This window comes from Amphibalanus amphitrite, unplaced genomic scaffold (genome assembly GCF_019059575.1).
Source record: "Amphibalanus amphitrite isolate SeventyFive unplaced genomic scaffold, NRLGWU_Aamphi_draft 000303F_arrow, whole genome shotgun sequence".
Lineage (NCBI taxonomy): Eukaryota > Metazoa > Arthropoda > Thecostraca > Balanomorpha > Balanidae > Amphibalanus > Amphibalanus amphitrite.
The window spans coordinates 531,099-555,875 of NW_024881798.1; the positions used below are offsets into that span (position 1 = coordinate 531,099).

At 49.0% G+C, this 24,777-nt stretch overlaps 2 protein-coding genes across 2 annotated transcripts; both read right to left on the reverse strand.

Moving 5' to 3' along the window:
• Positions 1-1,147: 1,147 nt before the first annotated feature.
• Positions 1,148-7,143, reverse strand: LOC122387936 (vitellogenin-3-like). The gene is made up of 2 exons (XM_043378630.1): positions 7,110-7,143; positions 1,148-6,177 (listed from the first exon to the last, which is right to left on the reverse strand). The coding sequence occupies exons 1-2, from the start codon at positions 7,141-7,143 to the stop codon at positions 1,148-1,150; spliced, it is 5,064 nt and encodes a 1,687-aa protein (XP_043234565.1).
• A 5,159-nt stretch (positions 7,144-12,302) lies between these two features.
• Positions 12,303-14,242, reverse strand: LOC122387925 (probable cytochrome P450 6a13). The gene has a single exon (XM_043378586.1). The coding sequence runs from the start codon at positions 14,135-14,137 to the stop codon at positions 12,623-12,625; it is 1,515 nt and encodes a 504-aa protein (XP_043234521.1). The 5' UTR covers positions 14,138-14,242; the 3' UTR covers positions 12,303-12,622.
• Between the last annotated feature and the right edge of the window lie 10,535 nt (positions 14,243-24,777).

A 24,777-nucleotide genomic window follows, 5' to 3' on the forward strand; every position in this document is an offset into this window, starting at 1 on the left:
ATTGACATGTACCTACTTGCAAAATTAAGGTTCCGCGACTGAATGATCAAGCACACCCCTCAACTCAAAGTAAGCGAACACTACGAGACTTTTAACGGGGCGTAGGCAGTAGGCTATACATTAATTTTCAAAGGCGAAAAAATGCGTTTGGTTTCAAAGCAGCTAGCGAATTAACATCTTAGAAGCCAGTACTTTGACCAATGTCTTTGTTGTAAGTTCGACGTGCGGACGCGAGATTACTAGTTGTTTGCCCAGGTGCCGTTTCCTTTGTGGGTGTATGAGAACGACCGGGTGCGGGCGCCAGTCGGCGCTGTGGATGGTGCCAGCTGCCACGTGTCTCGTGCAAATTGTGCCTGTCATGCCGAACTTGAAGTCACATTTCGTATCGTTCATTCGCCCATGACTGTTCAGATTTCCGGGTTCCACAAGCTGAGAGTAGAGTGTTTTACGTCTTGCATAAAAACATGACCGTGTGGCGCTACTATTACAAAGATAGAAGAAATACTTTAACATAGTTCCATGCAAGCGTTTACAATAAAGAGTGCTATACCATAATGACTCTTCGTCAACATATCTTCTTTACAAGCCAAATTTTAAAACAGCACCAATATCTGTCTACACTGCTGACGTAAAAAAAAAAACAATGATACCATTTAATTTTCGAAACTCATTTTTCCACTGAACCTATGATAATAAGGCCCGCCTAAGTGTGCTATCACGTTCATTTTACAACAGTATCCGATGCATTACTTCCCTTTTCTCAGTGCAAAATAAGCAGTAGGTTGTCGCAAATACTTCGTGTGAGAAGTATGTACTGCTTTGCAGTTGGCAGAACCGTATAGATATTGATGGTTAAGCTCCCATTATTGTGCTTAGACACTTCTCTTTCACCTACAGTCACGAATGAGGCACGAGTGCCAATACAGTCACGAATGCCCATGCGAACTTTATTGGTTATCTGCATTCACCTATAAGTATCATGTGGTCAGTTTGATCCATTCACAATTCGTTAAAGTAATGGTCCACAATTAAACATAATCCTAAACGGCTAAACCCATCATAGCATACAACATAAACACATCCACTTAACGTTAATATCACAAGCAGTTGGGGAAAAGCACGAGCCGGTTAATGTGCCGCGAAGCAGCTAGTTCAGCATCCAGGGCTCGCGCTTCACCTTGACGCAATCGTCGCCGTAGTTGGGCAGCGGGTCGCGCTGGCAGGTCTTGTCCACCATGTAGGCGGCCTGGAACTCGCGCGCGCCGAAGAACAGGCAGCGCTTCGGGCCGATCAGGTCCTGCGAGGACTCGCCGTTCATGTCGCCGCAGATGCCGCACACGCGGTTGCGGAGGAACATGGGCTCCAGCATCAGCTTGACGGCTGGACCGACGATGCGGAGGCGCGCCTGGTACTGGGGCAGCTCCACTTCCAGTAGCTCTCCGGACCACTTCAGGATGCGCGCCTCGGGAATCTTGTCGGCAGTCTCGCTCTCGATGACGACCAGCTCGCCGACAGGTAGCCGATGCCCGTCGTTGTCGTTGACGTGCATGATGTACTCGACCCCGGAGGGCGTGAGTTCAATGATGCGGGACTTTGTGATAATACGGACAGCACGACGAGATGCAATCTCCTTGACCAGCACCGCCAGATTCGTGTTCTCAGAGCAGTCACTGGCGATAAGATGCCAACATGAGCTGTTCATCTTGACTGGTAGGACAACGTTGTCAAATGTCTTGATGAAACGCTCGTCAATCACGCACTTGTGCATATTGTTGCCCATCATTTTACGATTGCGAGTCTGCCAGCTGTCTTCGTATGCATTGATGCCTTCGTTGATATTCAGGAACGACATAAATGGGATAGAAAGTCCAAAGTTATTGCGGTTGTTGTAAACACCATTAGTTTTCCCGTTCAACGTTTCCGTGGGACGAATTCCCTTGACAAGGAACTCCTTGTCAGAAGTATCAACAAGCAACGCCCAGCTCTTACTGTACGGTTCGAATTCGAATTCCACCCGCCGCTGGTTGTTTTTACTCAGCTTCGATGGCTTCGTCGCACTGGAGAGATGAGACAGCCGGATCGAGTTCATCAGGAAACCGGAGAGGGCATCAGCCCATGACGAGATACCATTCTTCAAGTCATTGATCTTTTTAACAGCCTGACCACCGAGAAGGGCAGTGGAAGACTGCAGCTTGTCTATGTTTGTGTTCATGTCAAGATTCACACGAACTCGATTAAGGCGAGATGCCTTGATCTTGGCCATCTCACAGATTGGAGCATTCTCAAATCCCTTGTTTCGCATGTCCGTACACTCGCGAATGACACGATTTGTGGCAGCCCAGGTCTTGTAGATATCTGACTGGTGCAGGAACCCTTCAATCGTAGCAAGGCGAGTCTTTGTGTCATTGACACCGATGCTTGCTGTTAGCTCGAAAGGAGCGTGCATATTGGAAGCCAACATTTCATTGGGATTCTGGTGCACACGCGGCCAAGCAACGTGTCCGTTAACAATCAGCTCAAGGCTCGTGGGCATCTCTGAGGTCGGTGTCATGATCCAGCGGGCATCCACCTTCTTGTTCAAGCGGCTGGCGTCTTCCACCATCAGCAGCTTCATGATCATACGATGTTCCTTGAGGCCCATCGTGCTGATAACAGCAGTATAGCCAACGGCGTCTCCCGTTTGAACGTCTCCCAGCACACGCCGCGAGCGCTCCATTACCTCACGCCGAGCCTCCTTCTCAGCAGCGGCGTGCTTCTGACCGCGGTACTGCATCTTGTCTCCCAGCCACTCGATGCGTTCCTTTGGCTCGGCATCTGGGTCATTTATCGTCTTCAGGGTGTGGTGACGACCAAAGGTATCCTTGGCAAATGAGATGATCATTTGCTGGGTAGAAGCTTCGGCTGTGTTTAGATGTAAGCTGATTAGGTTGTAGCGAATCGTTGGCAGAAGCGTGAACATGTTTCCTAGCTTGCTGGTGGCGCTCATCTTGCGGAACAGGTCGTACATACTGCTGAAGTCGTCTTCGCTCTTGTACGTTACGGCCATGTCGATGCCAAACAGCTCCATTCCGAACCGACTTTCCAGGGTCGTCGGTGTGCGGGCATGCATCGGCTTCGTGTCGGGATGTTGGAGCATGGTATCAGTTGCCTGGGTCAGAGCCCAAGCAGATGTGAACGGTTTGGTCTCCACCCGGACGAGATTGATATCGTTGGGAGCGTTGATCAGCCTTGCCAATATCTCAAGACGTTTGCTCTGGGACTCCCATCGAGTGCTTGCGGTGATCGGGAAGCTCATCATAATGTTGTGGCTGACACCAGCAGACATCATTCTCATCGAGAAGGGATTTAAAGCTCCAACCAGTGACATCATTTTCACGTTGATGAATGGCTGTAGCTGTTTGGCGTTGAGAGTAAACAATCGATTGCCGTCAGCAAACTTCATAGTCTCCAAGTCGATATCACCACGAATGGACAGAAGGGCTGGCGCACTTCGCATGATCATCATCGGCACTCCGATATCAGTAGGAAGCCCGATCACGTGATCCAAGAGATTCATGGTCTTCTGGAAGTTACTAAACTCGTATTTGGTGAGAGTTTCATCGTCACGGAGCTTCTTGAGATGATGTTGGATAGCTCCTTGGTCGAAAGTCAGGACTCGTTCCAAAGAACCCATAATATTCGCATGGAGCCAAACAAGCAATGGTTCGTTTTCTCGCTTTACAAGCTTCAACAGTTTCTTCATGTCTGCCACTTCGCTGAGAGCAGCCTGCAAAGGTTCAGATCCTTTGTTGAAACGAGTGATGCTCGATTGGCTATCAGGATTCATTAAAAAGTCGATTACGTTTTGAAGTCCTATAAATTCGGTGCTCATCTGGAGCGGGTAGAAAATCATGCTGTTGTAGCTTCTCACGGTACCGCGATACGTGAAGGACGAAATGTCAAAAGGAGAGCTGTTGACAACAGTGAACAGCTCGGCGGTAGCCATCATCAGATCAATTTGGCTGCGAACAAACGTGTTGCGACTGTAGAAGTCACTGTGAAACATCGGCCGAGTCAGACGATACACCACCCGGGCCTTCTCGCGAATCTCGAACAGCCACGGAACGTTGAGGTCAGTCATGTTAGCCGCCTCCTCCAGGAAACTTGAGATAAAGTTGGAAATCTGCTGATCACTTTCCACCCAGGTATATATAGCCAAAGTCTGGTAAGTAGCCAGTGGCGCATTGAGCACCATCAAAACGGTAGTAGCTGCAATGCGCACCTCATAGAACTCGTTGCGATTGAACACGATCGGCTTGACAACTTCCTCCACAAGGACAGGATTGATCTCACGGAACTTCATCATAGCGTATATGGCAGCATCCCGCACGTGAACGTCTTCAGTCGTCTTGCTGGCAACCTCCGCCAATGTCATCAGTACGGTAGGATGCTGTAAAATTGACAAGGCTTTTAGCGCGACCATCTTCTCTCGAACACTTGCATCTTGATTCAGACGGCTAGTAAACAACGGAATCCATTTCTGTACAAGCTGCGGGGTTTCAGGGTTGCAGAACTCTTTGAACATGGTGATGGGGAAGGCGTTGCTAGCGGTGGCTGGTCGAATGCAAGCGACGTTAATGACAGTAGCGAGCGCCAGCATGGTGTTCTGTCGAAGATGTTCGTCGTTTTCTGCGATGCCGTTTTGAAGCGTATTGAACAGCTCTTGTACTATTTCAACCGTAGGCGTCTTAATGTGCATTGGAATGAACATTACGATAGTTGCGGCTTCAGCACCAACCACTTCTTTGCTTTCAACCCATTTCTTCACCATCATTATGCTGGGATTGGTGCCTGTCATGGCAATTGCCTCACGAAACAGCTTCTTCATCACATCGATGTTACGGTTCTGAATGGTCGAAATCTGCCCATAGATCTCCTCCATGTCTGACAGTGACATGACGTTTAGGAGCGACGTCAGAGCATTCAACATACCAGGCATGTCTCGCACGTTCGGATCCGGGACCTGATCGAAGCTGAAGTCAAGGGCGACCAAAACCTCCAGCACTTGTTGCTTCAGATCTTGAGCAGGCATCTTCTTCAGAATTTCATGCAGAGGCACGATCGGCCTGGCCATGTTGAACGCCGGGGCATCGGTCAGAGTCGGCTTGGCCATGAACTGGCTCTCTGGTGTAGTGCTCTCGCGAGTCGTCACACTCCAGCTGATAAGTTTCAGGCTGCGCGGCTGCGGAGGCTCGGGGAACGGCGAGGTGATTGGCCTGCTGTCTTCTAGGAGCATCTTCTGATAGGTGTTGGCCATCAACTGCTCGGCCACCCACTGGAACGGATACACCATATGAATGCTGGATGCATCTACTGCCTCAATCTCGAATGCCTTGCGGTCGCCACGAACCAGGTAGCGGACCGTCGTGGTGGTATTGGCCTGAGTGTTGAAGCAGTCGGTGACGTTCTCGCGGCAGGAGGCAGGCGCCGGGCTCATGTGCTGGAAGATGGGGCGACGCTTGCACTTGTCATGGAAGACGTTCTTGGTGATGACAAAGCGCGGCTTCTTTAGCTCTTTTGGGACGCTCTGCTCCGTCCAGAGCCAATCGCCGTACACGCTGACATCAAATGTTTTGATGATCTCCAGCTGAGTCTGCGGCTCCAGGATGGGCGTCACCGTGTAGCCAGTGAGGCAGAGGCCGCCGATCGACTGCTCCTCGGCCTCGAAGTACAGCGGCTGCTTGGTGTCCTCAAAGAACTTGCCAGACGGAAACTCCGCGATAACCTCTTTGTTCATGTTCATCTGCCAGCGTTGCACGATCGCCTTCTTCATGTTGACAATGTTCTCCGGCTCTTCGCCACCCACAATCAGCTCAGTGATCATACCTTTCTCGATTTTGACGATGAAGGGCAGCTCCAGGAGCTGCCTCAGCTCGGTGACCGGCTGCCAGCTGAGCGGGATCGTCTGGTGCCAGGGCAGCTCCACCTGTTTGTTTCGCAGCTCGCCCACGTCGGTGTCCTGCAGCTTGAACTGCAGCTCGTTCGGGGTGGTCGCCTGCACGAGCAGCGAGCCGCGCAGGCCCATGGCCGAGTACTGTGCAGAGATCTCCGGGATGCCCGTCAGCACCTTCGCCACGAACCGGTACTCGTACTGGGTGCCCGGCTTGAAGCCATAGTTGTTGGCCGAGGCTACCACCGCTGTGGAAAAGAAAGGTCATGAGTCGTCACTCTTTCAGATAAGCTACTCTGAATTATTCAGCAAGAGTTCACCACAAAGCGTAATAATAATTATTTCGCCTATACTAACATAGCATATTCACATAAAAAATAGGTATAAAAGATGATAAAAGCCTTTTCAAATAAACCATTCACAAAAATGAAGCGAAATACAATGATTTTACACCGATAACGTTGAATATTATAATGGGAACGTCATAAATGAAAAGGCAGACAGTAATTGCAAGCAACATTCATCGAAAATATAGAAACATTTTTCTTCATTACGGGAATCTTAATGTGCGAATGGTTGACAAGTACGCAATGACTGAAAATAAACGGCCTGCAATATTGCTGTTGATTCAATCACTAGGAACATCAGATTCAGTGATCAGGAATAGTGATTTGTTTTACTCGATGTCCATGAATATCCAACGAATTCAACAAAACATCAATTGATATAAAACATTGACACTTATAGGTGAACTACCTAAATTCAACAGAAACACATGAAATAAGGTACAGATATTTAGGAAAACTTCCCACAAATAAAACATAGCCAGCAAACATGATTTGAACAGAATCGGGGAAGTAATGCAGCAATCATAAATGTGAAAGATACAATCAAAATGTAAAGGTTCTCACAAGACGCACAGAGAGGGGGAGAGAAAGGGAGAGAAAGAGAGAGGTGGAGAGAAAGAGGGGGAGAGAGAGTAAGAGAGAGTGAGTGAGTGAGTGAGTGAGTGAGTGAGTGAGTGAGTGAGTGAGAGAGAGAGAGAGAGGGAGAGAGAGACAGAGAGAGAGAGAGAGAGAGAGAGAGACACAGAGAGAGAGAGAGAGAGAGAGAGAGAGAGAGAGAGAGGGAGAGAGAAACGAAAAGCAGAAGATACAGAGGGAGAAACAGAGTCACTTACCAGCGAGCAGCAGCAGGGCGGCAGTGGCCTTCATGACCGGAGAGTCGGTTCAACACACACACCGGGTGACGACCAACTGGCTTATATCCACCGCTGTGTAGGTATACACCACCGCACACTGGAGCACAAAAACGCCCACCCTCCGCCGTGTTCACTGTCCGGTCAGAACGGTCACTGTCCGTCTGTTGGTAACTGTTGGTAACCGGAGACGGTTACCAACGCCCTTGGTGTCACCGACTGGCCTGTGCCGTCAGCCATATGAAGCCACACTTTTTGTAAGACACTTTAGGCGTCTATGTGTTAGTTTACTTCGCACGGTAGGTACTGCATAAGCATGCAGTACCCTCGTTACCGAGGGGGTTGTAGCCTTTGATGATGGACAAGCTTACCTTTACATTGTTAAGAGGTGGAAAACCAATTTTTTGAATCCACATAAAAAGTGTGGCTTTCACATGCATTACCTACATGTGTAGCTTTTACATGTAGGTACATGCAGTTGAAACTTTCAATTCCGTCGAAAGGTCAACTTGACTTTATGCAATACAATGACATGCATGCTTTGCTGTGTCATCTGAATTTGATCGCTGGTGCAGAACTGCAACTGATTGCAACTGCAGGATTGCGCTGGTGCAACTAAAGACATTTGTTCTGCATAAGTATTCTGATCAATCCATCAATCCATGAAGATACATATCACACTACATATTTATCACATACCTACACAGATTGATTAACGTTTTACATGCAAAATGAATGAATCCATGCATGCACGTTGCATAGTTATATAAAAGCCGTTTCTGTCCATCAAAGCATAAGTAGCGCGTTTCGGCTGCTAGAAAAAACTCGATATACAACTAAACACATATGCATATGCCGGGATGGGCTGAAGATTTAACCATCCATCCCCCCTTCAGATAAACACAGCAGTTCGTATAGTCGTTTGCTGTCATGTCATAAATAAACTGTCCTACAGCTGACCTTAACCCGCACCGGGCCGGTGCTCGGCGCCACCCGCGCTGGGTTGGGGGGGGGGGTTGAATCCCCCTCTAACTCGGCTCTTGGGCCATTTAGTGGCACACAGTAAGCGGCATTCGAAGGAGCGTCAAAAACCATGACGAAAATGATTCAGTCATTTCTAAAGCTAGGACAAAGGTCAGGCCACCAGAGCTCATCAAAGATTAAGTTTTGTTTAGTTCAACATTTTTAGAGAAACCGGCGCATTACTCGGGAGCAAATAGAGCTACAGCGCCGCGGAATGGTGCCTTCGATAGCTCTTTTAACGCTCATTCTGCGATAAGCTCCCGGATTTGACCTAAGATCAACGTTTTTATGACAATTTTACGAAAGATGTTTTTCAGTGAAGGCAGGGCTGGAGAAATGATTTCAGAGGTGGGGGGGACTAGGCCTCGAGGGGCCCTCAAGGAAAAGGGCCCCAAGTGTCTCAAAGGGCCCAAAATCATTACCTTCCAAGGGCGGATCTAGGGAAACGTTTGGGAGGGGGTCACAAGTCGGCCGACATGCCGGGTCTAATGGATGAATTCTGACGACCGGGGGGGGGGGGGGGTAGGGATGTCGAGATCAAATGTCTCGAGATCAAATGACATTTGATCTTCGTCGTTTCTAAGATGAAGTTTTATCGCTATTAGTCACTCGGCTCAGTAGTTTCAGTTAGTGAAACCCACCTATACAGGGGCGTCGCTACGGATTTTTTTACTGGGGGGGGGGGATCGACGTACTTAAAAACCCAGAAGTAGATATAGTTACCTCACTTTTAGCCTAATGCAATAGTAGCATATAGTCATGATCTCTCTTATTGACCTGTTTATGAATCGGCGGCGCGAAGCGCCGCAAAACTTTGCAAAAAAAAGTAAAAACACAGCTCTAAAACACAAACATTACAACCCTTATAGCATGCTAGTACAAGCCGGAGTTCCTTCACAGTACACATATAAATTCCGATTCAATTTGACACGGTTGATGTTATTAGGTACAGTCACGATCTCTCCGATTGATTGATGTATGAATCAGCGCAAAGCGCCGAGAAAATTTGCAAAAGCATTTGTCAAAACACAGCTCCAAAACACAATTTTTACCACCCTTTGAGCATGGCAGTACAAACCGGAGTTCCTTCACAGTTACACATATGAGTTCTAATTCAATTTGTCACGGTTGATTGGTGTAATTACAGTCACGATTTCCTATTGACCTGTACGTACATGAATCGGCGGCGCGAAGCGCCGCGAAAAATTTGCAAAAAGACCGAGGGGGGCGGCCTCCTCTCTACAGAGGACCACCTCTCTACTGCGGGCCTCCTCTCTTCAGAGGGCCTCCTCTCTACTGAGGCGCGAGTCCTCCTCTCTACAGAAGGCCTCCTCTCTACAGCGGGTCTCCTCTCTTCAGAGGGCCTTCTGCTTTCAGGCGGTCTCCTTTCCACAGAGGGCCTCCTCTCTATACAGGGCCTCCTCTCTACATAGAGCCTTCTCTATACAGAGGGCCTCCTCTCTACGGGGAGCCTCCTCTCTACAGAGGGCCTCCTACCTACAGAGGGCCTCCTCTCTACTGAGGAGTCAGAGGGGCCCTAGCGGTCAGACACAGGCACTAGCGGGCGGCCCGCCCGCTAGTTAAGTTATTCAGGCCCGCCTGAATAAGTTATTCAGGAAGTAAGAAGGAAGGAGAAGGAGGCCTCAGGAAGTAAGAAGGACCCTAGCTGTCAGGCTGGTCAGAGGGCCCTGAATGTCCTGACGTGATTTTTTGGATTCCCGTGAATTTCTTACGCCTCCGACGTGATTTTGGCCCCCGTGGGCCTTCGGCGCCCCACGGGGGCCTCCTGAAACCCCAATGGAGGCGCCCCGTCCCCCCCCCTTGGGTACGTCCCTGGGGCCCACGCCGGTCTCCGAAGGTCCAAATTTCCTCTGGAGTCTCATACTCTCCAGTGGCCCGATGGTCTTATGATGGCCTTTGAGGTTTCTCACCGGCTTCAGAGGGCTCACATCGACCTATGAGGACCCCGCGCTGGCCTCCGAGGGCGCAATATGTAAGAAGGTAAGCATGCCGCGTAAGTAATGCATAAGTATTCCGGCATCTGAGGGACTCCGACTGCTTTTTGGGTGCCTACCGCCTCATACCGGTGAAATGAGGATCCCTGACACCCTACCTGTCTCTGAAGGTCCCATTTCGACATTCGAGATCCTTATTTTGGGTCACAGCAGAGGCCCATGCAGTTCCCTTAAGGCCCAATGCCGACGGTCATATAGCCGCTTCTGATGGCCCCACGTCCTCTTTTGAAGGCACCTCAGGGGTCACCAGAGGCCTGTCAGGGGCACCGCCGGCCTCGCAAGGGCACCTTGGGCTGTCAGGGGCACCACAGTCCTGTCAGGGCCCAGGGGCCCCAGCGACCTAGCAGGGGCACCACAGGCCCGCCAGGGTTACCACAGTCCGGCCAGGGGCACCACAGGCCTGCCAGGGCCCAGGGGCACTAAAAATAAAATAAACAATATAAAAAAAAAATGGAAACACGGCATACCAAAATTAAGTGGCCGAAATCCGTTGAGTTTTTAATTTTGGGTATAGGTAGGGGCACCACAAATTAAATTCATGACCATCCCCTTGGAGTTTTCCTGTATCATCCCCTGGTGCTCGCACGGTTGAGACAAAAACGAGTAAGATTCTGGCCTTCAATACGCCTTTTCACGCAACACGATCCAGACAAAAACAAAGGTATTAGCTCAGATGTGTTTGACAGGTGATTTTGAGCATGCAAGACGGCGTCTATAACGCATTTAGGTATTCGGCTTTTGGAGGGGGGTCAACTGACCCTTTCAGACCATTTGGGGGGTCATGACCCCGTGCCCCCCCCCCCCAGGATCCGCTACTGAATTATTCATGCGTTGCTGTACAAATGTAGGAGGTATGTGACAGGAAAGTATGCCTAGCAAACACCTTCCTGTCAAATTTTCAACAGGTCCACTACTGGACCTGGACCACATGGACTCAATGAGGGCCCATGGCTCTCTGATGGTTCACGGTCATCACGGAACCATTAAGGGCCCACTAGCTTGTGGTGGACTACGACTCATTGAGATCTACTCACTGATATAGGGCTCCGATGCTTGGAATGTGAGATTTAAAACACTAATACAGGCCAAAATGGCTGATTACTTTTTTAAACATAAGTCAGAAGGGCCCACTTTCGTTATATATTAGGTCCCCCCAGGTCCCCCCCAGGAAATGGAATTAATGGGGCCCGGGGGGACGGTCCCCCCCGGTCCCCCCCCCCCCGGTTTCTCCGGCCCTGAGTGAAGGCTTTTGACTCAAGAGAGTCAGACATTTATTTTACCAGCAGTAGGTATGTTCCTCTCGTCGGGCCGCGTTGAATGGACAAGAATTATACATTAAAAGGCATAGATAAAATAATTTAGGTGTTATTTATGTATAAGGTTATTTAGAAAATTTGATTCCTGGTCAATGCCATGAGCTGACCGGAAAGGGTCATGTTGCATTGAAGTTTGCATATCAGCCGATCTGTAGCGTCGACCTGAGCATATCTGAAGTGATTTCATCACTCTATCGTGTCTCTATCAAAAGTTATTGCCGAAAAACTGCTGAAGACCTTTCATGACCTGAGATGAGCTCAGGGGGACATAACGGGTCACGGGTGCTATTTTCCGATTCAGTGTGTCATGTTAACATGTTCCCTAATGTTTGCGAGTGTTTAGAGTGACGTTCGTAAAAAAAGAGGCGTCTTTTGATTTTCTCCCATCGACTAAATTCAGAGATATAGGGGCACATGGTTATACAATAAATACATACCTACTGTTACTCTTATCAATCGCTGAAAGTTTCAAAACGATCGTTCAGTCGGTGTAGCCATTACGGGCATACGAACCTTTTCTGAGTGAGGTTACTGGATGTTGATGACCCGACCTTCAGCGACCTGAGTCTGAAATTTTGACAACACATGCTGAAAAAAATTCATGAACAGGAACATTTACGTGTGACATACATATATGGGTCTGTTTTTGTATAGGTACCACTTGTGTGCAGTGCGCTATGCAATTGGTATACCTACTGAATGTAGATAGGCATTGTTATGTCTCGCGTCCCCATCGTTTTACTTGGGCAGTGTAAGCCGTGATTGGGAAATGTTAAGTCGCTATTATTGCGCGCCAATCTTATTTTCAGCCAATATCAAAATATTGCTCTGCCATGTATATCATGTCCAAGAAAAACTACATTTTAGTTCAGGAAACTTGACGGGTGAGCACACAGGTAAATAATTCATCAGTGTATGTGCGACTGCAGGCACCGGGCAGTCTAGAACCAATCTGGATGCATAGTCGATGGAGAAACAAAAACCGCGGGGCAGCATGCACGGCCGTGTGTTGATCGCATGCACGACCGAATCGCGCTCTGCATCACGTTGTACGATTGCTAAGAATAGTGTCAATGCACCAATGTAATCTCGCACTTTGGAACCGTATCGCTGGGTGCCACGGTCCGATATTCCGACCCGTTCACCCGCTGTGACGTGGCAGCACCTGTACAAAGGTGGGCTCTCTGGGCGTGGCGACCACGGCGCCGGGGTCGAGCGGCAGCGGCGGCGGCGGCGTGCCGGCGGCCGGCGTCAGCGTGCTGCCGCGCAGAACTGCCACCAGCGCCAGCTTGGCCTCGAACAGCGCGAACCGCTGCGCCAGACAGCCGCGCGGCCCGCTGCCGAACGGCAGGTAGACGCCGGCACGGCGGTGCTCTCTCTCCTCGGGCAGGAAGCGGTCCGGGTCGAACCGCAGCGGGTCCGGGTAGTACTCCGGGTCGCGGTGCAGCGAAAGCACCGGCATGATGATCAGTGTACCGGGTGGAATGGTCAGCTCAGTGCCCGGCAGCGTATACTCACGCACGCACTGCCGCTCAATCCGCATGAAGGGCGGGTACAGACGCAGCGTCTCGCTGACCACCTGGTCCATGTAATGCATCTCAGAGAGCGCGTCGAACGTGAGGTGGCCGCCGTGACGAGCCAGCACCTGGTCGATCTCGTGCTGTGCGCGCTGCTGCACCTCGGCGTTGGTGGCCAGCGCGTAGCCGGCGCAGGTCAGCAGACTGGCGGTGGTGTCGTAGCCGCCGACCAGAAACATGACCGCCTGGGTAGCAATCAGCGAGTCGCTGATAGCCCGCTCGCCCGTGCCGCTCTTGATCTCGAGCAGCAACTGGAGGTAGTCGCGCCGGCCGGAGCCGTGCTCCGCCCGGTGCGCGATTGTGCGCATCACCACGCGCTGGAAGAAGGCGCCCGCCGGCTCGGCCCGGTCCGGCAACAGGTTCCCGATACGACGCGGAAGAATGGAGAGCACCAGCAGCCGGAACATGTCGTAGCCACTCAGCGGTTTGAAGAACTGCGACGCGTACCTGGTGAACTCGCTGTTCGGGTCACCAAACGAGTTGCAGTCGACTCCGAAGCCACAGGCAGCGATGTTGTCCATGGTGAAACGGCCAAATGCGTCCTTCAATTCTACCTTTCCGTCCTGGGCCATTGTTTCGCGCACATAGTCACTGAGATTGTTGGCCGTCTCCAGGCAGAGCTGATGCATCGCTCGCAGTTTGCTGGAAGAGAAGGCGGGTGACATGGCTACACGCAACGCTTTCCATCGGCGCCCACTCAAAGAAACTAGCATCTCCTCCATGCATTTGCTGAGCACCAGGTCTCGCCGATCAGTGAAGTGTTCAAAGTCCTTGATGGTGATTGCGCAAATCAGCTCAGGGTCTCCGACGTAGAGCGCCGGCTGGCGAAACTCAAACAGGCCGCAGTAGCGCTTTCCGCCGAAATCCTCGTAGAGAGCACGCTCGACGGAGTGAAAGTCGCGTGGGTTCGGGATCCCGTGTCCATTGGGGAACTTGGGCGGCGGACCGGACACGCCGCGGGAGGACCAGAAGTCGTAGTTGCGCGTCATCCACCAGTAGAGGAGCGCCGCCACTCCGCCGAGGACGGTGACCAGCACGGCCAACGGCCACCACAGCCATCCGAGCAGCGACACCGACATCGCTCCACGGATACTCACTCACACACCGAATGTTACAAGTACAACCCACCCGCAGCGACCCGCTCGGCCGCGGCGACCGGCGGCGCCGCTGCGTCGCCACTGATCAGAGTTGCCGAGTCAGCACTCCCCCCCCACGCCTCCTCCGCTCTCCTAGCTGGGGGCGGGGCCGGACGTCGTTGACATCAAGTGTCTCGGCGGCTAAACTCGCTCAACAGTGAGTGGCAGCGGGCACAGCCCCCCCCCCCCGCCATGGGTGACCTCGGCGCTGAGACGGACGGCTGAGACACGATAGCTCGCCATTGGTGACCTTGGTGCTGGGCGGACGGCGTGTCGTCTGCTACGCAGCTCAGCTGTCCGTCCGTTATCGAATTAATACAGAGGCATTCATTCGATACGGAAGAATGAGATTCACCGAATTTGACCTGTCCTTTAAAAACGCATTACAACACTTGTACCGAATGAATGACCAAGCAATCACACACAAGTCTTTTACTTCCGATCCTATGGCACTCGGCCAAAATTGGTGTACGGCCACAGGTCCGCACATCAGAGTGGCCCGGTTGTCCCACTCCACTCCCGGGCTCAATTTACTTTTATCCGTTGGTTTGTATTGCTGAGGTTATGAGTTCCGATGGCGGAGCTCGGAATGCACGCCGAATATGTTCGTTTATAAAAAACCGATTACAATCCGAGCTTCGAAAGTACGATCGATTACTGTCATCTCAGATGGCAGCATATAAGTATTTAGCGGTGAAACAAATCCTAATCATGCTATATCGAAAAATGATGAGAGCACTGAGCCAATAACCTACCACTTTGATAATTAATTGGGGCTTTAGGGCGCGTCGACTAAATGGTCATTTTGCGCCCTATAATGTCACTTCCTATTCATCAAAATACCGTTATATCGGTACTATCTTACTCGTATATCAGTGATCAAAGGCATGAAAACGAGAAGATTCATACCTATCCAAAGCAATAATCTAGTAAGAATACCTACATTTGCAGCTATTCAGTCAGTATCCAACTTTCTGCCCATAAGAAATAATTCCATAAATGCATCCCTAAGACAAGTTTTTGCCCATTCCATAAACATTTTGTACCACTGAAAGCATGTGTGCGCAGTTCGCTGACGTTTCGTTGACCTCTGCCGGCCCGGTCAGCGGTCAGCTGGCTGACCCGACTCGGGGGAGTGACGCCGGCAGCGGTCGGTCGGCGCCGGGAGCCGGGAGCACGGCTTGGCAGCCGTTCAGAATGGTAAATGCCTCGCCATGATAAACAGTACCTACACGGCTACAACAGCACAGGCAAATAACAGGCGGATCCAGGGGCTCAGATAATCGGTCAGGTTTCATTAACTCTAATTTAACAAGAATAGGGAAAGAATGTAATAGAAATAGTGAAGACCATAAACCTTTAGCCGACGTAGGAGGTAGGCAATCAAGAATTCACTTTACAGTACTACACAGTACACATGGCAGAGCAAAAGGCATTACCAAAATACCTAATACCTGGGTCATCTAATCCAGTCTATCAAATACCTAAAACAAGTTAAAACCATTGAATAAAGGTCTGCGACGAAGGCTTGTCCTGCTCAATTTATAAGCTTTATCAAGTTCGAAACACTGAACAATGTCCATCTGTCATCTGGATCTGCCTTTATACTCATACGCAAAAATAGAGCAAACGATAAGAGCGAAACGGACTGACTGACCATTCGGGATCCGAAGCGCTCCAGCTCCCTCGTAGGTAGAAGATTCTGAAACGAGAAGCAGTGGTGTCTTTTAACCCGCGCCCAGATGGGGTCTGCCGAGCAACGCGGTCTGATGGGGGGGGGCCATTTTGGCCCCCCCCCCTCAGATCTCGAGAACCACGCAACATAGCGACAAGCGGTAAACGGTGTTGGATAGCCCCAACAGGGAACTACCTTGTGACCCAATTTCATTGACCTCGGTCAAACCGATGACGTCACAGGTCAGGTCAAAGGTCGAATTTTCACCGTTTACAGGCATTTCAAGAAATGCGTTGTAAAATCGTGTAAAATGCATTTCATTGAAAATCATCGATGGGGAAATGTTCTTCAAACACATATTTTGCTATTTGAGGTCACTGATACCAGGTCAGGTCACAGAGGTCAGGTCACTGGGGGGTCACAATATGAAAGTGTCGTGTGATACATGTTTTATGGTCCATTTTACATGACAAATGCGATTATGTGGGTCAGACAGACTTTAGGGCCAGCTTAGGTCATGTTTTGGTCAAGGTCAGGTCAAGGTCAGGTCAAGGTCAGGTCAAATTAGGTCAAATTTCAAAGTTGATATTTTTGCATAAAATGGGTATCGATTCGATGCAGCTTGTCACGGGGAGTTCAATGGTGGTCTCGGTTTTGCGCTACGAGGTCTAAAATTGCTAAAAATTGAGTTCAAAAATTTGACGTCATCAATTTTTAACAGTTTTTTCGCTATAACTTGGCCAAAAAAAGAGATATCGATCTAAAATTTGGTATGTATATCGAAGAGCGCAGGGACTATCACATATATTCCGGTTTTTTCGAAATTCGAAAAATTTTTGGAAATTTTTTGAGTTTTTCTAAAAAAATCTTTTTTTTTGATTTTTGGGGGTCAAAATCCAAAAATTTCAAAAATCCGAGATAGCAGTTTTGTAGCGCCGTTTTTTCTCTACACAACCACATAAAGAACTTTAAAATTGCTTGAGAACTGTAGAATTGGTGAGCGTTTCAAGATGTCATGTTTTTTGCTCATTTTTACTCGAACATGACCTCAGTTTGACCTCAATAACTCCTGACCTGAGGTGACCTGTGACTTGAAATTTTGTGTGAAGGTGTCAAATTGATGTCCGGTAAGGTACCCAAAATTTGGCGGCGCTGCGCGCCGCCGTTTTCTCGCTATTTAAGAAAAACCACAGGGGGGGCCAAAATGGCCCCCCCCCCATCAGGGCGCGGGTTAAAGTTTATCCCTCCCAGCGGATGATCCTCACCAAAGACTTACAAGTTATAAAGCTCACTCCACTCATCTCACTTACAAATAGCTCAGTACCTTACTCACCCGGTCAGTCGAACTAGCTCAACGATCGCGATCTTCAGGTTCGCACAAAAAAGTTCACTTCCAAAAGGTCACTTTGGCTTATCACGTTCAGTGTCAGGCACGTAGCCAGGGTTTTGCTCAGGGAGGGGCCACAGGTTGCGGCCAAGTGTCGTACCCCCTCAAAAAAGAAAATTACTCGGATTTGGCCCACTATTTTTCGGGTTGTGGTGCAGCTTTCGTTATTTATTTTTATTTTTCATTAAATCTTATTTTATTCTTCGCCTTCAGGAGGGGGCGGGGGTCATGGGCGGCCCCCATGTCCCCCCCCCCCCTTGGCTACGTCCCTGTCCAGTGTCCACTGCACTGTCGCGAGCCTCTTGGCACCAACACCGCAGTCCGCACTAATCACAATTCACTTCAACTCACAAAAACACATCGCCGAAATCACCACCCGTAGAAATTCACCAGTTTAACATGACTCGACCGGACAGCGACCTACCGCACGGAACATTCCCTGACTTGCCCCTGACATCTCGGGGGCCATATTTCCCGCCCACAGTCCACTGATGCTTAGTTCATAAATTTACCGCTAGGGCGACAGCCTTTGGCGAGGAAGAGATGAACCGTGCATCGCAATGAAATAATTTTATGCTAGGATAAACAAGCTATTTAATTCAAATATTGCCATCGTAGCACTGCTATCAATCTCCAGTACTTCGTTTCCTTTAAATCCAACCTTAGTTACATTCATGTCCTCGGGTTGCCTGGAAACGTCTCCCGTCAAGAAGCAGAAACGATTATTGCTGCGGGGGTGAGGCTCAGGGGAGGGGAAGAGGGAGGGACTATCCTGGGGCAGTCCAAGGCCATATAAGCAGGGTAATCAGGCCCAGATGTCTTCAAAGATAGTAGCCCAAACCGGCCACTCCTTTGGCCCCCCATAATGGTGTCCGAGCTGTATCGACATCGAGCATCTCCTCTGAAAAGAACCCCCCGTCGTAAGCTAAATCCACGCCAGGGCGACTCTCTCCCCCCTCTTAATTCGCATCTGGACCTATAGTGACACGCGGTAAGAGGCGTTCGAAGGGGAGAAAAGTCATGATAAAAATACGTTCTTCGGGGAGGTCTCTGAAAGGTCATCAAAGGTCGACTTTTTCGAATTTTGTACATACCTTCTTCGAGTAGTTGGTTTTTAGGAATGAAGTGTAATGTTTTATTTCAGATGCATGTCTGTCATGTCATCTATTGTGAAGTGCGGTCCAGAGGAGATTTTAACCTTCGCCCCAGTGGGGGGGGGGGCATATGTTACCACCCTGTCGCGTTTTTCGCGTGTGAATAAAAAACCGCGGCGCGTAGCGCCGCGCCGCTTGGGGTAGCTTTTGGTACATCAATTTTGGACAATGTGTGAAATTTTTGACCCCAGGTCATGTCAGGTCAGGTCACCAGGTCAAGTTAACTGACCAAGCCTAAAAAAAGTTTGCAATCCTGTCCAGCCTGCAGTGTTTGTCAGAAAGGTTTCAAACTTGGTGGATTGCATGATGTTATGGGCACCTACAATTTGTATATCTCGGATTTTTTATATCCGTGACCTAAGGTCAGGTCAGTGGCGTGACCTTACTATTACAAGTCAATGGAGAAAAATGAAAATGCCTCTAGATCCGTGTGTACGCATAGGAACAGTCCAAATATTTCAGAATCACAATGATTTAGTCCACTCGTGATGACCAAGGTGTCATTTTTGCTGATAGCCTCTAGAAAGGTCATCCGAGGTCATTTGAGGCTACAAACAGTTTTTTTTTACCAATAACTCGCGATTGGAAAGAGATAGGACGCTGGGGATGGTCTCATTGTGTTTGTCTCGTTGAGACGCATCGACTGATATGCAACATGACCTATTCCGGTCAGGTCATGACCTTGACCTGAGGTCAAATTTTCAAGTTGACCTTTCAAGGTCAAATTATAGTTCATTCGACGCGTCTCGGCGAGGGGAACACGATTCTGGCAATATAAATGTCGTGCTTTTTGTAGTCGAAAGTTATTGTCGAAAAACACTTTTCGTAAAAACAGCTATTTTTGGAGTTTTTGCCCTCTGGAGGCTAAACCGTTGACCTGAGGTAAATATTGATAATGACCTTTTCAAAAGAAGAGTTCAAAAGCTATCGATTGCTTTTTCATGCGTTTTTCTAGCTACCATAGTTCCTGAGATAGCGGCACGTGTTCTGAGAAATATAATGACATTTGACAAATTTTGACCTTTGATGACCTACAGTGACCTCAATATTGCTCTAAGATGAAAATGACCTTTTTTTTGAAAATTTTGAAAATGACTTTCAAACGTACGCATTGAGAGCTATCGACTGCTTTTTACCGCGTCTTTCTAGCCCTCCTAGTTTTTGAGTTAAAGGTGGGTGGTAACATATGCCCCCCACCCCCCCCCCCACTAGGGCGAAGTTGGCTGAGACCGCCACTGGGGCGCGGGTTAAGGGGAAAAGTTCGGTTTGAAAGGGCAGCTCTCACAATTTTGCCACCCCTAGTCCTGACTTTGGTCCGGTTGCCGCCCCCCCCCCCCCCGATCCGCCAGATAGATATGCCGCACTCGACGTCGACGTCCTGCATACAATTTCATTACCTTTTCAAATACGGTAACCTGAGACCTCATATGACCTCGGCGACCTTGGGAGGTCTACGGTGAGGATGTCTGTTGACCATTCGGTGACCGTTTTTGCCTATGCAGGCAGCCATCCAATAACTCAACTACCGGCAGCCGATCGAGACGGAAATGCCACAAGTCGACTCTCCCGTTCGCAGACGATCTTATCAGCCATTTTGAATATGGTGACCTTAGGTGACCTTGGTGACCGTAAAAGTCAGTGTTTTCGCCTACTGCAGCTATCCCGCGAAACATCAACATGGGTAGGTATAGCTGACCCTTCGAGGTCATCAAGCTCACTTGAGGTCAATAAGTTCAAAACGGCTGTGGAGTTCCCATACGGCGAATCGACTGGTGGTCTGGTCCGATAGTTGCTGAGCTATAAGATGGCTGCCATTGGCAAAAATGTTAACTGACCTCTGAAGGTCAACAAGGTCACTCGAGGGGTCACCATATTCGAAACTGCTGATAAACTATTATTCAATTGCGATAAAAGTACCTAGTGTCACTTTTGTTGTGATAAGTCCAGCTGAGTAACAGATAGCTAACGTAGTCAAAAACGTTAAAGTGACCTTCCGAGGTCACCGAAATCACCTGAGGTCTGAGGTCACCAGTAGGTAGGTAGGTAGGTATGTAAACTGTATTCGCCAGTCTCGACTTCATTCATTTCTACATACCGTAAAGTGGGGCTATTTGAGACAGTGGGGCTATTTGAGACAGTAAGGTAGTGGTTTAGTAAAATCGCTGTAAAATGAAAACCGTTTGATGTTTTTTCGTCATTTTTGCTTAAGCTGATGTGGAATTGAACAATGAATGCTCTGAATAACCTTTTTGAAAATTTCGAAAAGTTCTGAAAGAAATTTGCAATAAAATACGAAATACAGAAAAACGCACAATTTAAGTTGCTCGAAAAGGACCCCTACCTGCAGCTTAAAAAAGTTGAAGTTTTAACAGCTTCGCCACTGTATCTATCGCTACTACCTTTTTGCTTATAGGTTAAGCACATTTTTCAGGAAAATATTATATATTGTTAACGGTACTGCCGATTGCGTAACCCATTGTCTCAGAATCCCGATGATGCCACCTGGTCAAACCTCAACGGATATGCCAAATAGCTGATGATAACGGTGATGCGATGCACCCGAGAAGACTTACCGCCATCTACCTGAAGTGCATCGAACGTTCGACATAAGCAACACCGGTGAATCGGTCGTGGTCATAAACGTGCAGTGGGTTCATGGTAGGTACTTTTAGCAGCAAGCAATATTTACATGTTCGTAGTGTAACATAATAACCCTTTAGCTGGTGACCGAACTAGTTATTCTGATGAATATGTGCTTAAAATGTGCTTTATCAGTCACTGACTCATTCGACAATCAACATATGTCTACCTTCGTTGACCAAAAAACACCATCGAATGTTACTTAACACATGAACGTGCTGTTAGGTGAGCCTATCCAAGTACTTAATTACGGAGCGAGCGAAGCGAGCGTAGTCTTTCCTTAGATTAACGGAAATTTCTGAGTATGAGCGGCCGGCCGGCCGGCCGGCCGTGGTCACGCAACCTCATATATCTCATATTATATCTCAGCAACCACTTGACCGATTTACATGCGGTAATTTTTGTAGGGTAGCTTCATTCCTTCTACCAAGTATTGCACTATCCCCGATGCATGTGGGTGACCCCTTATGCACATGCCACGTGCAAAACCAAGAGGTGTCACTTTTGTAATTGTTGCAATATCTCGGTAACTACTGGGCCGATTGCGCTGAGAGTTGGCATGTAGGTAGGCACCCACTAGGCAATGCATATCCATGTGCCAGAGTTGGGGTGCTGCTGCACGTGCGCACGTGCAGGGGTCGTTTCCAGATCTCGAGAACGGCTGGACCGATTGCGCTCAAATTTGGTACACGGTTACGGAGCAGTTAGTAGGGTGCCGTGCACAAGTCAGTTGGGATCCATTTTGCACGTGCGCACGTGCAGGGTGCCGCTTCCAGATCTCGAGAACGGCTGGGCCGATTGTGCTCAAATTTGGCACATCGCTAGAGACCGGTTAGTAAGGTGCCGTGCACAAGTCAGTTGGAGGTACCCCCTCGCAATTTCGCACGTGCAAGGCCCACCCTCTCGCTCGCTCCGTTAGTCGCCACAAAAGGCGTTATACTGGTGTGGTAGGGTAACCAGCCAATTGATACGGCATGCAGCGATCGAGGAAAATCGGCATAAAATCAAAACCGTTTAACATTTTTCTGTTATTTCTTCGCATGGAGATCAGAGATGTACAATGGAACAAACAATCATGCAGACCATTCACTCAAATGTTTTGGGAAACCTTTTGCCTTGTTTGATTCATTACAGTGTGCTTCATAAGGTAGCGAGACTGTCTCAAATAGCCCCACCGACTTTCGGTATATCTGTTTTCACGTCACCGGGGCTATATACAAAAACTTACTTTCAAAATTTTACTGTCGATGACTTTAAAATAGTCCTTGATGATCATCCTGTCAGTTTGAAAGCTATGGGTCACATCATATTATGATAGCCTTAGCATATAGTGATGCAATTTTATACCCTACCGAAATGAAGTGTCCCACGAAAAAGGAAAAGATTGAATATAAAGGTCATATAACAGTCTTTGAAAAAAACAATTTTTGCCAAAATGATCAAAATTCAATTTCGAAATGCATGGCGTTTAAAAAATTATCTCTAGCGTGACCGATTTTCTTTAATTTCCTTGCAACTAAAACTGTCTCAAATAGCCCCACCCTATGGGGCTATTTGAGACAGGCTTTAACATTAAAAATAACCTCAATTATTACTAGCTGAACCAAAATACACCTATATGAAAGAGCTCACAGAGAACTACATTTTTGCAATTTACATGCTATAAGAAATATGAGCCGTCTTAAAGGGACCCTCCCACCTTCAAAAAAGTTAATGAATTGGCATGAAAGTGATGTCGCTCGGTTGAGAAAGAGCAAAAACGAATATCTACCAAATTTCATCGAAAAATATTCACCGGTTTTCAAGATATTAGACTTTTACTTTTGTTTACTTTTTGGGATCTCCGCTGTTCCTAGCGACTTTATTTGAAAGTGCGGCATTTGTTGCGCGCAAAGCAGCATATACCACCGCGTGCTACAAAACGTTTTAGTCAAACATTTAACGGACGTTCGAAATCCTGATGACGTCATCAGATTCCCGTAATGGTTAAGAGATAGGGACCACGCTGGTCCCACCCTGCAAGTAAAGGGAAGAAATTTCTTGAACACCATAAAGCTGCGGGGGTTGCGACCAGGATAAATGGTGGTTTCTGAGCCTGGCCGCAAACTTGGCTATCTCAACTCAAAACTTATGTTAAGGTGGGAGGTTCCCTTTAAAGGGAGAGGCCAAAAACTGTAAAATCCGTTTCAAATAGCCCCACTTTACGGTATGCTAAAGCCTAAAGGTAATTCTTGGACTTGGACTGTTTTTGCATTTGCTTCGCATCTTTTCATACGATGAAACGCCTGTTATCCAATAAATCGTAAATATTGTGAATGCATCTCATTTATATTCTTGTTTTGAACAGACGCGCCCAGGGGTGGATTTTTTTGTTTTTTATTGGGGTTGCACAGTCCTGAAAGGGCGCCCAAAGCGGTTCCGAGGGGCGCAATAGTCCGGAAGTGGGCGCCACCAGGTACGGTCGTAAACTTGGCGTGGGGGGGGGCGAATTGGCAAAGGGGCCCCTGTAGACCCTCGCTGGGGGGCGGTGTGTTAGCTTAACCCGCGTACCGCGGAGGGGGGCGAATATCCGCCCCCCTCCCCCTGAAGTTTTTCGTAAGTAGCGGAAAACTTCTGAAACCAGTATGAGACCCTTATATAAGCCCGGCGTAAGATCATTTAAGGCCAGTATTGAGATTGACTCTCATAAACCGGGTGAGACCTCGCACGGCAGTATGGGTCTTTGAACTCCAACGTGGGTCTTACAAGACCTGCCTGAGCCATCAGAGGCCAGTGCGGGCCCGGGGTCATCAAAGGCCAGCGCGGGGTCGTCAAAGGCCAGTTCGGAACCTCTGAGGTGGTGTGAGCCCTTGAGGCCAGCGTTGGTCCTTGAGAGGTCAATGTGGGACCCCTTGACTGGCATGGGCTCTAAGAGACATGTGTGGTGCAAATGCGACCCAAAATAGACACAACTAACGACATGGGGCTCTCAGAGACTAGCAGCGGCCCTTAAAAACCTGCATGGGCCAAACAGATCGACAGGGGCCCTCCGAGATCGGCAAAGAATAAGAAGATAGCATGAGGCGCCTATCATGGGCAGGCCCGGGCTCTCAAAGACCTAAATGGAACTATCAGAGACCAGGGACCCTTGGCAGCAGACATGGGCCCTCAGAAACCGATGTGACCCCGATATGGTAATAGACCTTAATGCCGGCCCGCTGCGACGAGATAACGGCCCTCAAATTCCGAAATTCCGACATGGGGACCAACAGAGACTGACAGGGAACCTTGGAGGACGGCATGAAACGCCAAAAGTTCTTCCTTGGACCCCAGAGACTAAAGATGGGACTCTCAGAGTCTGGTGCTGAGCCGTCTGAGACCTGTTTTGGGCCACCAGGGTCCGGTTCGGTCCATCAGATGCCGGTTATGGCCCTCAAAAGCCGGTTTGGGACCCTGAGTGGCCACTGGCCAGTACTGGCCCTCCAAAACCAGTTGTTCATCAGAGGCCAGCCCAGTATGATCCCTTACAGGCCAGTGTGGAGCTCTCGGATGTCAATGTGGGCCCTCAGAGCCCAGTGCGAGGCACCCAAAGTTCAATCTTGAGCCCCCAGCGACCGGAGTGGGTTCATCAGAGGCTAGTGTGGGTCCCTCAGAGGAGCCCGATTCGGGGCCCTCAGAGGTCGGTGTAGGGCCCTCAAAGGCCAGTATTAGCCCTCAAAGGCCCCTATGGGGCCCCCAGGCTCAGAAG